This window comes from Magnolia sinica, chromosome 12 (assembly GCF_029962835.1).
Source record: "Magnolia sinica isolate HGM2019 chromosome 12, MsV1, whole genome shotgun sequence".
In the NCBI taxonomy this organism is placed as follows: domain Eukaryota; kingdom Viridiplantae; phylum Streptophyta; class Magnoliopsida; order Magnoliales; family Magnoliaceae; genus Magnolia; species Magnolia sinica.
This window is the reverse complement of record NC_080584.1, coordinates 53,282,379-53,295,464: the sequence shown is the minus strand read 5'-3', so window position 1 is coordinate 53,295,464 and position 13,086 is coordinate 53,282,379. Positions and strand designations below refer to the sequence as shown.

General features: G+C 40.5%; 1 protein-coding gene across 3 annotated transcripts in view; it reads left to right on the top strand.

Moving 5' to 3' along the window:
* Nucleotides 1–13,086, top strand: part of LOC131221383 (DEAD-box ATP-dependent RNA helicase 1) — a 32,356-nt gene that overhangs the window by 5,725 nt on the left and 13,545 nt on the right. For all 3 annotated transcript variants that reach the window (XM_058216641.1, XM_058216642.1, XM_058216643.1), the window contains 4 exons: nt 925–1,159; nt 8,932–9,186; nt 10,560–10,714; nt 10,814–10,991. In XM_058216641.1, coding sequence (XP_058072624.1) covers nt 925–1,159; nt 8,932–9,186; nt 10,560–10,714; nt 10,814–10,991 — 823 coding nt within the window. The remainder of the gene's footprint in view (nt 1–924; nt 1,160–8,931; nt 9,187–10,559; nt 10,715–10,813; nt 10,992–13,086) is intronic.

Here is a 13,086-nt window from a genome sequence, read left to right as displayed (position 1 = left end):
GATGGTATATGATTGACCACATTGTCGATGGATATCACAATCATCATAGCCTCGTTCCAGCTATTTGGCATTTCTGCACTGTCAGTTGGTCATGCCTTTAAAATCTCCTTGTGGGACAATCCCAGCCCTTCCAATTGGTACCCCGTAGTAGATAGTTAGGAAAAGAATTACAGCTATGATCCACATTCAAATGGAAAAAAAACCAAAGGTTTGAGCGTTGGATGGCTAGGATTGTCCTAGGGGGGAGACTTTTATCCATGGTGGTTCTCATTGTACCAACAGTCCGGACTAATGAACCACTGTTCCTGCTTTGTACAGACTAAAAATCCAAGGGTAAAATGCTTAACCTCGGCTCAAAGGTTATGTAACTATAATTCTTAAATCTCTGCATATATCCCGCTGATGTTAATCATCTTTTATGTGTAGAATGTTTGGTAACATCTCATGCTTTTGCTGCTCTATTCTCCTAACTTTGGTCAATATCATCTCTTGGCCCTCTTCATAAGTCCTCATAGGGACCGTGCTCCTTGTCAATGCTGTGGAGTGTAGATATGGCATGGATGGACTAAATCTAACCATTTAGTTAATGGGTTACATAGTGAATGTGCAATAATCCAAAGATTGTAATGTTTGGAAAATTCTAACCCTTGAATCAATGGCATACAAATGGATGTGAAAGTCCAAAAATCAGCAATGGCTCACCTTGAGTTAGAAAAGGTCCACTTATCAGATAGAGCAGTCCAGTCAAAATAAAGTTTGTGTGGTGGCCATCCACTAGTGTAGCCTGCTGAGTGCCTGGTTTGGATCATATACATGTCCCATGTGTATGGTATGTGATCTGGAGGCACAAAAATGCCAGGATCAATTCCTGTCGTTGTAATAAGCCCTGCAAGCAAGCTTATAGCTCTCTCATGTTGTGTATAGACTGGAGGAGGCTTTGAAGAATATGGGTATTAGTTCCCTCTTTCCGGTGCAAGTTGCTGTATGGCAAGAGACAATTGGACCTGGTGCTTTTGAGAGAGACATTTGTATAAACTCGCCGACAGGAAGCGGGAAGACGTTGGCATATGCCTTGCCTATAGTCCAAAGACTTTCGACTTGTACCTTAAGATGCTTACGTGCTTTAGTCGTGCTGCCTACTCGTGATCTAGCCTTGCAGGTTCGGCTTCAAATCTCACTGCATGAATGCATGGAGCACACTTGCATATGCTTATTATCTCACCCATATATTGCTTTTCTTTATCTTCTTAAGAAATGAAGTATTGACGCCTGGACATTGTTACACTTGTCATATCAAGTAGTGTGTACACATCTCTATATGATTATTCTAATAAACAGGCTTCTGTTCTTGACATTTTTACTATGTGGAGATAAAAAATAAGATTTGTTTATAGTTCTCAAACAAATATAGCTATGGTCTGGTTTGGCCGAAGGAATAGATAGTTTCTTGGAAACGATAATAATGCAGGGCCAGCAGTGACAACTTAGCTGAGTGCTTGTAAATTTGCAAGATCCTTCAAAATGCAAAAAAAAAAAATAAAAATTGTTGGCAGTGAAAAATAATAAACAGTGATATTGATCCCCCTGACTACTATATGGAACTGCCCAAGCTACAGAGTGCCCCATGGGACAAATTTAAATATTTATAATTATTTCTCTGTGTGCTTGTGGCGTGTGACACTAGGTGTTTTTGGGTAATTTGACATGGCAACTGCATATTGTGACGACCAAGAGCTTCAATTAATGATCCGGACCTTGCATATGTCCAGATTACCTAAAATTACATTTCGATACCTGTAGTAGAAGATCAAGCTTCAAAGTCCACTATCACAACTTAGAGCTTTGCACTGCATAGGATGGTCAATCCAATGGTTCAACTGTATACATGAATCGTACCACTCTAGGGGAAGGTTCAAAGCATCACAATTATATTTGATAGCTAGATCTTCACTAGAGTGCAGAAAAAGCACAAGAAAGCAGCTCTCTAGAGTAGAAAAAGGTTTGATTATTATAGTGTGGAGAAAAGAGGAGTGAGAGAGAAGAAGAAGAAAAAGGAGATTTTGGGGAAAATGTTGTGTTAGGCTAACATGCCCTAACACACAATGTTTTATTATAATGAAGCATATAGTACACTGCAGGAGAAGATGAAAGTGTGCACATGCACTTGCATTAAAAGAGCCACTAACCACATATACTGTACACTAACACTCTCTAGACTCCCCCTCAAGTTGGAGCATAGATGTTGATCATGCCCAACTTGTCATGAACACGATGAAGAGCATCTTGACTTAAGGACTTTGTAAGAACATCAGCAAGCTGATCCTCGGATCGAACAAAAGGGATGATGATTTCCTTAGAAGCAACTTTCTCCCGAATAAAGTGACAATCGACATCAATATGCTTGGTTCGCTCGTGGAAAACCGGGTTACAAGCAATATGGATGGCCGCTTGGTTATCACAATGAAGAGGAATATGAGCTGAAGGAGGATAGCCAAGTTCTTCAAGAAGGTTGCGAAGCCACACGAGCTAACATGTCGCATGAGCCATAGCACGATATTCTACTTCAGCCGAGGACCGAGCAACAACCGGTTGCTTCTTGCTCTTCCATGTTATAAGATTGCCACTTAGGAAGGTACAGAAGCTGGACGTAGATCGGTGATCATAAAGACTACCTGCACAATCAGCATCGGAATAGCCAGAAAGATGAAGATGACCATATAACTGAAAGCGGAGGCTAAGACCTGAGGCTAATTTTAGATACCGAAGTATGTGGTATACAGCCGTGAGATGGGAAGCACGGGGAGCTTACATGAATTGGCTAATAACGCCCATCGCAAAAGAGAGATTTTGGCGAGTAATAGTCAGGTAAATAAGCCGGCATACACGTCGTCGATACATCCTGAGATCAGAAAGGAGAGCACCATCATCTGGTCGAAGCTTCTGCGAAGTATCTATGGGGGTGGTAGCGGGCTTGCACCCTAACATGCTGGTCTCCGTGAGAAGATCGAGCCCATATTTTCGCTGTGACAAGACCAACTCGGATGAGGAGCGACCAACTTCAATTTCGTGGAAGTAGCGAAAAGGACCAAGATCCTTGATCTCAAAATTGGTCTTAAAAAATTCTTTGACCTCCCACATTTCAATAGAATCACTATCGGACAGAACAATATCATCTACACACACAATGAGAACCATGATGCCCGTCGATCGACGACATATAAAGAGAATGATCGGCATGTCTACGAGTAAAGCCAAACTCTAAGAGAGCCTAACCAAAATTTTCAAACCATGCACACAGGTACTGTTTGAGTCCATAAAAAGCCTTCTTTAACCGACCTACAAGCGCAGGGTTGGAAGTAACAAAGCCAGGAGGTTGATGCATGTAGACTTTCTCTGCAAGGTCCTTATCGAGAAATGTATCCTTAACATCAAGTTGAAACAAGGGCCATGATAAATTAATGGCCAAGGAGATCACAAAGCGAATTGAATTAAGTTTAGCTACCGGAGAGAATGTCTCTAAGTAATCCACACCATGAGTCTGTATGTAACCCTTAGCAACAAGACAAGCTTTATAACGATCAATGGAGCCGTTTGGAAGAAACTTGATCGTATAAACCCATCGACATCCAATAGGTTTATGCGCTAAAAGAAGTGGCATAAGATCCCAATTATGATTCTTCTTAAGAGTAGACATTTCTTCTATCATCGCCTTCGTCCAGTCAGGACTTTGAAGAGCATGTGAGAGAGATCTAGGAATAGTTTGTGATGAAAGAGAAGCTGCAAACGACTGAAAAGACGGTGAAAGATGATCATATGAAACGAAATTACTAATGGGGTGTTGAGTGCAAGATCGTGACCCTTTGCGCAAGGTAATGGAGAGATCTAAACTCGAGGTAGGAGAGTCACCTGAGCCAACATCCAAAGTGAGCGGAAGGGTAGATGGATGAGCGTGTGAAGATTTATCTCGACAATGATATACCTGCAGAGACTTAGGGTCACCCAAATCACCAACAGGATGCTGAGGGGAGAGGAGTTTCCCCGCGATCACTAGTGGAAAGAGGAAGAGGATACGAGTCATGCTTCCCCTGACTCGCAAGAGGATCACAAAGGGATCAACTTGGAGCTGAGAAAAAAGAAATATCCTCAAAGAAGGTTACATTAGCAGAGACATATTTCTTGCGAGTCAATGGGTTATAACATTTATACCCTTTTTGACTCCGAGTGTACCCTAAGAAGATACATTTAATTGCCCTGTGACTATCCAAAATTTGAACAAAACATGTGTAATAAAAAACTTTAAGTGGTAGAGGAAATGAATTATCATGAGGATACAGTATGGTAAATGAAGATTTGTAAGATAGGATACGTGAGGCTATACAATTAATAATAAAAGTAGCAGTTAGAAGAGCATTACGCCAAAAATGTTTAGGTAGGTGCATACTGAGAAGAAGGGTGTGAGCAACTTTAAGAAGATGATGATTCTTTCGTTCTGCGATACCATTTTGTTGACGTGTGCGAGCACACGACGTCTGAGATAATACTATGTTCCTGCAAGAATGACAGAAAGGCAGTAGACATGCATTTCCTCCCATTTTCAGAATGGACGGTTTTGATGGAACATTGAAACTGAGTGCACACTTCATGATAAAACATTTTAAACGCATCAAAAACTTCACTTTTAGATTTCAAAAGATAAACCGAAGTCATGCGTGAATAATCATTAATAAAGGTGACAAAATATCTAAATCCAAAAGTGGAGGTAACCGAAGCTGGTCCCCAGACATCCGAGTGAACTAGAACCAAAAGGTTGAGATTTCCTCCTAGAAGAACTGGGAGGAAATGTATCACGATGATGTTTAGACAATTCATAAATATTATAGCATAACGGTTTAGTGACAGATAAGGAGGAAAACAAAATTCTCAATCTAGCTATTGATTGGTGGCCTAAGTGGCAGTGCCACCGTGTCATGGACTCTCGATCTAGAGAAATGGTACCAAAAGCAGCAACGGGTGTATTATTAAGAAGATAAACGCCTTCTCGCTCATTCCCCCACCAATTACTCTCTTCGTCTATAGGTCCTGGAACAAACAATAAGAAGGGAAGAAGGTAATGAAACAATTTAATGATTTAGTAAGAGAGCTAACAGATAATAAGTTTAATGGAAAACGAGGCACATGCAAGACTGAGGACAGAGACAAGGAAGAAGAAAGAGGGATGGAACCAATCCCAGAGATGAGAGTTTGGGTTCCATCCGGACTGTGACATACTGAGTGTGTGGAGAAGGAGAATAGGAGGAAAAGAAAATTGACTTACCGGTCATATGGGAGGAAGCTCCAGAGTCTATGACCCAGGAGGTAGGAGAGGTCGACGCAAGAAGAGCAGTACTTGACTGAGCCGAAGCTGTGTCAGAAGGCTCAGGAATCTCACGAACGTGAAGCCGCATAAGGGCATCATATGCAGCCTAAGAAATGATGAGAGACTCCCCTAAAGTAGATTGCTCAACTGTCGGGGTGGAAGACCATCCCTTAGGAGCAACTGTAGATGCAACAGAAGCAACGACATATGTATGATGATCATGTATTTGCCAGCAATAATCAACAATGTGATTGGTTCCATAGCAATGTGAACAAATACGGGAACCATCATGTCCTCGTCCACGTTCGCGTCCACTACGACTATAAAGATTACGACCGCCATGACTGCGATCTCCCTCGCGGCCTCTACCACGACAACCATAATCAGAAATGCGCCTTGAACTCAAGGATGGTACCTGAAAGCCAAGATAGGACTGATCGCCAATAAGATGTGTCGAACGCTCTGGTGGCACAAATGAATGAGAAGTATGAGCAGAGATAGTAGCGCGCTGACACATACCATAGACTGTCGTCAAATGGGGGGGGGGGGGGGGGGTAGGATCTTGCATAACAACTTGATCTCGAATATGAAGATAATCGGAGTTCAACCCAGCTAGGAACTGCATGATACGAGTATCATCCCTCTGCTTATGGGCATGTTCATGATCCTCTTTACATTTGGAAGAAAGAGGCTGATACTGTTTCAACTCATCTCACTTGCCCCGAAGCGTCGAATATTAATATTTTAATGATTGAATTTTGTTGGAACCGACCAGTTTCTTGAATAAGCTGAAATACTTGTGAAAAATTCTGAGACTCCGAGAACATATCATGAAGCGTATCCCAAATGCCTTTAGTCGAGGATAAAAACATCACTGAGTGGCTAATCGAGGAAGCCATACTATTCAACAACCATGCAATAACTTCATAATTCTCATTTGTCCAAGATTTATAGGTAACATCTGTAGAGCTTGAAGGATCATCCAAAATATATGACAACTTCTCACAAACTCCTAAGAACACTTTTACAAATTGCGCCCATTGAAGATAGTTGTCACCATTCAACTTAATGGAGGTAATTTGCAAGGGGTCGGATTTAAGAGACCCCATGCCAAGAGATGAGGGCCCTTTGTCAGCCATAGGAGATTCTAAGTAAGAAGGATTGATTCAAACAACTCTTTCTCACTCAATCCTTTAAGGGAAAAAGAGATAAAACTCAAACAAATTGTAATCGTCCAAAATAACAGGAAACCCAGTCAGATCTGACGCAACCGAGTGAAAAATGGCCCAGCTGCACGTCCATTTAAGGTTAAAACCCACTCAAACATGGATCTTAGGTAAAAAAATCCTCCATGAGTAGCTTGGGAGGAAGATTTCGGTCCATCTTGAGCAAAGAAATTAAAGAAAAGCTTACCGATTTGATGTAGATCGAAGAAAAACGGATGATGGGTCCGCTTTTCGAATTTCTCTATTTCGTCCCAAAACACCATGAAGGGAGGTTCAAAAAATTCTGAAAAAATCATGACAAATCTTATAAAATCAAGATCTATTAAACCCCTAAACTTTTAGCTCAAATGAAGTCAATGCGTCCATACAACGCCAACGTCAGCTGTACGGTTGCTGACGTTAGCAAGGTGATGTGTCGCCTCTCAACTTGTTGGATGCGGAATGCATGGATCTAAGCTCTGATACCAAGTAGAAAAATGTTTGATGATTATAGTGTGGATAAAAGAGGAGAAGAGTGAGAGAGAAGAAGAAGAAAAGGGAGAGTTTGGGGAAATGTTGTGTTAGGCTAACATGCCCTAACACACAATGTTTTATTAGAATAGAGCATATAATATACTGCAGGAGAAGAGGAAAGTGTGCACATGCACTTACATTAAAAGAGCCACTAGCCACATACACTGTACACTAACACTTTCTAGATCTGGTACATCTTCGACAACACCTGAGGTCCACCTGTAGTTCAGCGGTACACCAAGGATGCCCCACATCATGTGCAGAAGTGAGCAAAGGAAAAAGAGTTCATAACCAAGCAATCCAGCACGTGTCGTGACAGAGCAAAATCCGTCATGCAGACTACGTTGCATAGGGTTTATAACTGGCGACAAGAGCCTCGTGATAGCCTCTTGGAGATAAGTTCCATGACAGGCAGTTGCAACTCTCCTAAAATTGGGGGAATGTGCACGAGTGGTTCTTATTGTCTCTGACTATCTCCTGAGCCTATAAATAGCGGCAAAAGCAACAGAAGCAACATGGATAACACTCAGAAGCTGAGATTCTGCCATGAGGTCTCCAACAGCTTGTGAAATCCATGTCAGCATGCTACACAGGCATCCTGTTCGCAACACAACCTGCAAAAGCATTTGGAAGCCCAAGTTTTCCATTTTTTTCTTCTTTTGTTGTAACTGTATTCTTAATCTAGGAGAGCCCAAGAAATGAACCCACCATCAACCCATCAATCGGTTGAGCTGGTTTGTTCATGTTCAAGCAATCAAGAACCCATAATTGTATCCGCTGTACACTCTTTGCTTTACAGTAATAAATGTGTTTCAAACCCTATCCATGTGCTACAAAAATGTTGACTTTTTCTTAACTCCATTTTTGTGGGCAGAATCCTGCAATATGACTCAGTTCCAAAAAAGACAAGTACTCAGTCTAGCTTTTGCTATATGTCCACATCATTTCTGGATTATTTTGAAAAACATTTTTGTTTCCCATCCAAATGATGCTAAAGGAACAAAATGTAGAAACTCTGATTGAAATATCTAGGTATGAATTTGGTGTGCCTAGTGTCCATGATCACATTACTCATAACAACTAACAACGATTTAGATTGAGCATGGACATGGTAATGGGACCCACCCTCTCACATAAACTTGTAATTCCCTTCTTTATCTATGCATCACACACTTCTCTCGGCTCAGTTGGATTTCACTCGAGGGCCTTTTAAACCAATGGCCATTCTGCACAATGGAAATATAGTAGCTTCCATTTTCCAAATGCACACTTATGTATTTACTTCAGTAAACAACCCCAAAGGATGGGGAGTTCAAATTTTTTTTTTTTTGAAGACACAGGGTGTCCCCACCTCTTTTTGAAGTGAGACTAATCCCCGTAGATACAGGCAATCACCCACAACCACGTGTATCGGGTAAAGCCAAGGAGGGCAATCGAACCCTCACCTATAGGGAACAAACCTACGGTGAAGACCATTCGCCCAAACCTCGTTGGGTAGGATGGGGAGTTCATTTATGTACTCAGAGTTATTTGGATTTTGTAAATGTTTGGACTCTATGAAACCGATACATAGACATGGTTGCTGGTGTATGGACAAGAGTTGTTAGATACTTCAATCTTAGAAAACCTGACACTTTTGAACTTTACAGTTATTAAGTATATCATGCATTGTTGATTTTCGGCCCATGCGGGTAAATAGATGAAATGGGCCATGGCCTCTTTTATCTGAAACTATTCTCAGTTGAATTTTATGGCTGATGCTTCATTTTCTTATGCTTGTTTTTGGGGATGCTGCTCTGACCAAACAACTGACTTTCTATTTGTTATTCGGTCCAGGTTAAGGAAGTCTTTGCTGCAATTGCGCCTGCAGTGGGCTTACGTGTAGGTTTAGCGGTTGGTCAATCTTCAATAGCAGATGAAATTTCGGAGTTGATCAAGAGGCCTAAGCTTGATGTGGGCCTTTCTTATGATCCCGAAGGTCTGCATGTAGAGTTACAAAGTTCTGTGGACATACTGGTGGCAACACCAGGAAGACTGATGGATCATATAAACACTACGAAGGGTTTCACTCTAGAGCATCTTTGTTATCTGGTGAATTGGAGATTGTGTTAATTCTTTTTGTTGATAGGAAACCTTTCTAGCTGTATTCTTATCAGATATTGGGCAATTATATGATCTTCAACCTAAGAATATGCATAATGTAATGGCTTTTTTTTGAAATTATTATTATTATTTTTTTAGTTTATAGAAATGGGGTCCATGGCTCAGTGATCCAGGCCATTGGTCAGTTGGGCCGCACAGCCAACGGTTCATGCACTGAAAATCTCCTTGGTTGGGCAAACATGACCTTTCAATTTGTGTCCTCCAGATAGATAGTCAAGAAGGGAGCTACAAAAACAGTCTGCATTCAACTGAAAAGAGGCTGAAGATTGGTAGCAGGATTCCTTCAATCTGGGAAATTTTTGGGGCATGCTCCGTCCATGGTACGACCCAATAAACCAATTTTTGCATCACCAAATCCATGGGTCCCACATGTGCAAACTGAAAACTGAGTATAGAGCGCATATCTTTGTCTCAAAGATCATACAATTTGTCAGGTCCTCATCAATATTATGGTTTCTCACAAATATGGTGGCAAATATCGTTCTCGGCAATTTCTCAGCCTAGAAATTTCTCGGGAGATTTTTAAAATTTGAGGGTTTCTCAGGATATTAACTGGAAAATCTCGCCAAAAATATAAACATTTAAAAATAAGTATTGTAAACGATTAAATAAATTTTAAATTTAAATACATATTGATATAACAAATTCCTAAACATTTTAACTATTTTTTGAGTTAATATCATGATACAAATGCAATATTTTGAAGCCTGCCAAGATATTGAAAATCTCAATATGATATAGTGATAATATCATTTAATGTATTTATTGCAAGTTTTTCAAAATCTCGGCTTTATTTGTCGTACAGCTCATAAGTAGCCCTAAGAGTGTGAATGACTAATCTGCCATTACTAAAATGTATAAATGAATAAATGCTATGCTAAAAATCAAGACCTACCACTTAGCACTAGCTGGTCTAATGAGTCTAATTAAAGAATGGAGTTACTAAGATTGAGTGCAATATAATACCAGGTATTCAAAAACGGTTACATAATGGCCGTTGAGTGATGGTAATGGTGGGAACTGTTAGGCGTTAGGGGGCTGATACAGTTTTTCTTACAAAAAAAAAAAGAAATTAAAAGAAAGAAAAAAAAAAAGGCCATAATGGCCATTGTGGCCGTATGGTAATGTTAATGGCCATGGCTGGCCAACGTTAGTCCGTTGCCATTATTGAATACCTTGTCTAATACCAATTTTGATATTGCCTTTGGCACCCATGTTTTAAAATCCCATGTTTTTGTTTTATCTTTCCACACTCATTTCTCGCATTGAAAGGCTTCTGAATCTGACACTCAGATCATCAGGTAGTTGACGAAACAGACCGACTACTTCGAGAGGCATATCAGTCTTGGCTGCCTACCGTGCTTCAGCTGACTTGTTCGAATGAGCAAGGATCGCTTGCACAAAAGAGAGATTCGACGATTTCTAAGCTTGGGTCATTGAATACGATACGGAGATTGTAAGTACTAATCTCCCATTTTAGCTGCTAACCCTTGTGTTCATTGATGGGCTTTGGCACTTATTTTTTAATGTTGTTTTTACCTTTTTTTTATTGCAGTGGTGTTGAAAGGGGGTTTAAAGGCAAAGCTCATCCGAGGCTCGTGAAGATGATTCTTTCAGCTACGTTAACCCAAGATCCTAGCAAGCTCTCTCAGCTTGATCTGCACCATCCTTTGTTCTTGACCACAGGTGTCAGACGGTACCAACTACCTGAAAAACTGAAATCGTATAAACTGGTAAGTTTTACTGAGCTGCTTGTAAGTCATAACTGCAGTCAAACAACTGGCTAGACATTCCTCAGTGAATGACTTGTCGAATAAAGGCATATTAGGCAGCAGGGTTCCCAAGGCTGACAGGATGTGCTCGCTTCAAATCATGGTTGAGATACATGGATTGCCAACTCGCCAAGTCGTACCCCACTCATCCTAGTTGACTCAGATTCAGTCGAGACTGTTAGGGGTTGGTACTGTGAGTCACCCCCTGATTCACTCCTGACTTGGTCTAGTAGGGTTGATTTACCCCTGATTTGGGCAAGTTGTGACTCAGCTTCAATCCGTTTGGACAAGACCATGTTGAGATAAGATAGAACCTTCCTGTTATTAACTTATTTTCTCAAACATATTTGGGGAAAAAAGTGGGAAATGGTTGTCTGTTTCGTGTTTTCTATTTTTCCTACTGCTCCAAATGCCAATGCATTAAGTACATCTGGCCAACCCTTTTATTTATTTATTTGAAAGATAAACAGAAATTTACTAGAAACACCAACGCTAGCCTACCCAAGAGCAGTAGCTAGACCAACAACTTAGCAAAACAGCATAAAACACACAACGGATAATGGGACCAAATCTAGATGAAGATGAAGCGTCTAAACTCAGAAACCATTAAGGTCTGTCTTGACACATCATGCTTCTCATGATAATCAACCACCTTGTTCGCCTCTCTATTCACACAAGGAAACTTGCCTTCCTTTGTTGAGATCCCAGATCTCCTCTAACATGTCTGCCAAAATCAACAGACTCCTGCCCGTCAATGCCCACATGTTGGCGTTTATAGAATCTCCTTCAGCAATAGCCAGAAGAGGATTAAATCTATCCAGAAACTTGGTTAGCTGAAGAAGCACTGCTCTGCAAAATTTGAATATTGAATTCCAACTGGCCCAGAGAATTCAAGAAGAATTCTAATTCTACCACAATGATCCCGAATGCAACTGCCTATACCAAAGAATCCAGGATTTCCAAACAAACATCCGTCAAAGTTGCCTTTGAACTGACCAACAGAGGGAGGCTTACATGGAGACACTGATTTATTCTTCCTTGGATTCTAATCTTGGACTTCTTCCAATCAGCAACTAAACAACACTGGCAGAATTTTGACCAAGTAAGGGTTGTTGTTGCACCAATATTTGGATGAGTTTGAAGATCCTACTGCTGATGGCATGAATATTGGAATATGAGATTACTCTCCCTCAAATGTCCTCTTATTCCTTTCTAACCAGATAGCCCACAATGTGGCAAGATAGGTCATGTTCCAAAGATGCCTGCCCGCATCTTCCCAAGCACTAACAGCCCAGCAACTAACCATATTTGCAACAGAATCCGACATGACCCAGGAAATGCCAAATTGCTGAAAGACCCAATTCCACATTTGACAAAAAAAAGGACAGTGCAACAGGAGGTTGTCTACCGTTTCTTCATTGTAACAGCACATAAACCATCTGTTTGGGATAGCCATCCCAAGCTTTTTGAGGTTGTCTCTTGTTAAAATTTTACCCAGACAAGCTACCCAAGTGAAGGCTCTTACCTTTAAAGGAGGGTACACTTGGCACCTAAAAAACCAATAAAACACTCTGTCAATATTCCCATTCTCTCTTTTATATGTAGGAGGGAAACCCAAATTTACTGGTAACTGCTAAACATAAAAAATCCATTTGTTATCCATCTTTACAGGCAATCATTACTCTTTTTTTGGGGATGACAAGGCTTTTAAAAAAAAAGCAAAAAAAAAAAAGAAAAAAGAAAAAAAGGAAAAAACAGCAACAAAGTATCTCTTCCTCCCATTAAATCGTGTGTACTATTTTATTCTACTATGCTTGAACATTGGTTCTTAGTTTGCCTAATATGTACATCATGTTTATATGAAAATGCTTTGCTATCAAACTTTGTTTCCCTAGGGGTGGCAATGGTCAGGCTTGGATTTGATTTAGGCCTGACTTTTGAACTGCTCGGACTGAGCCTATTCAAAATGTTTATATGACTAAGGCCTGATGTGGCCCATTGCCCACTATACTTTTCAGTTATCAGGAATTAGTAGTTCCACAATCTTTTCAAAATG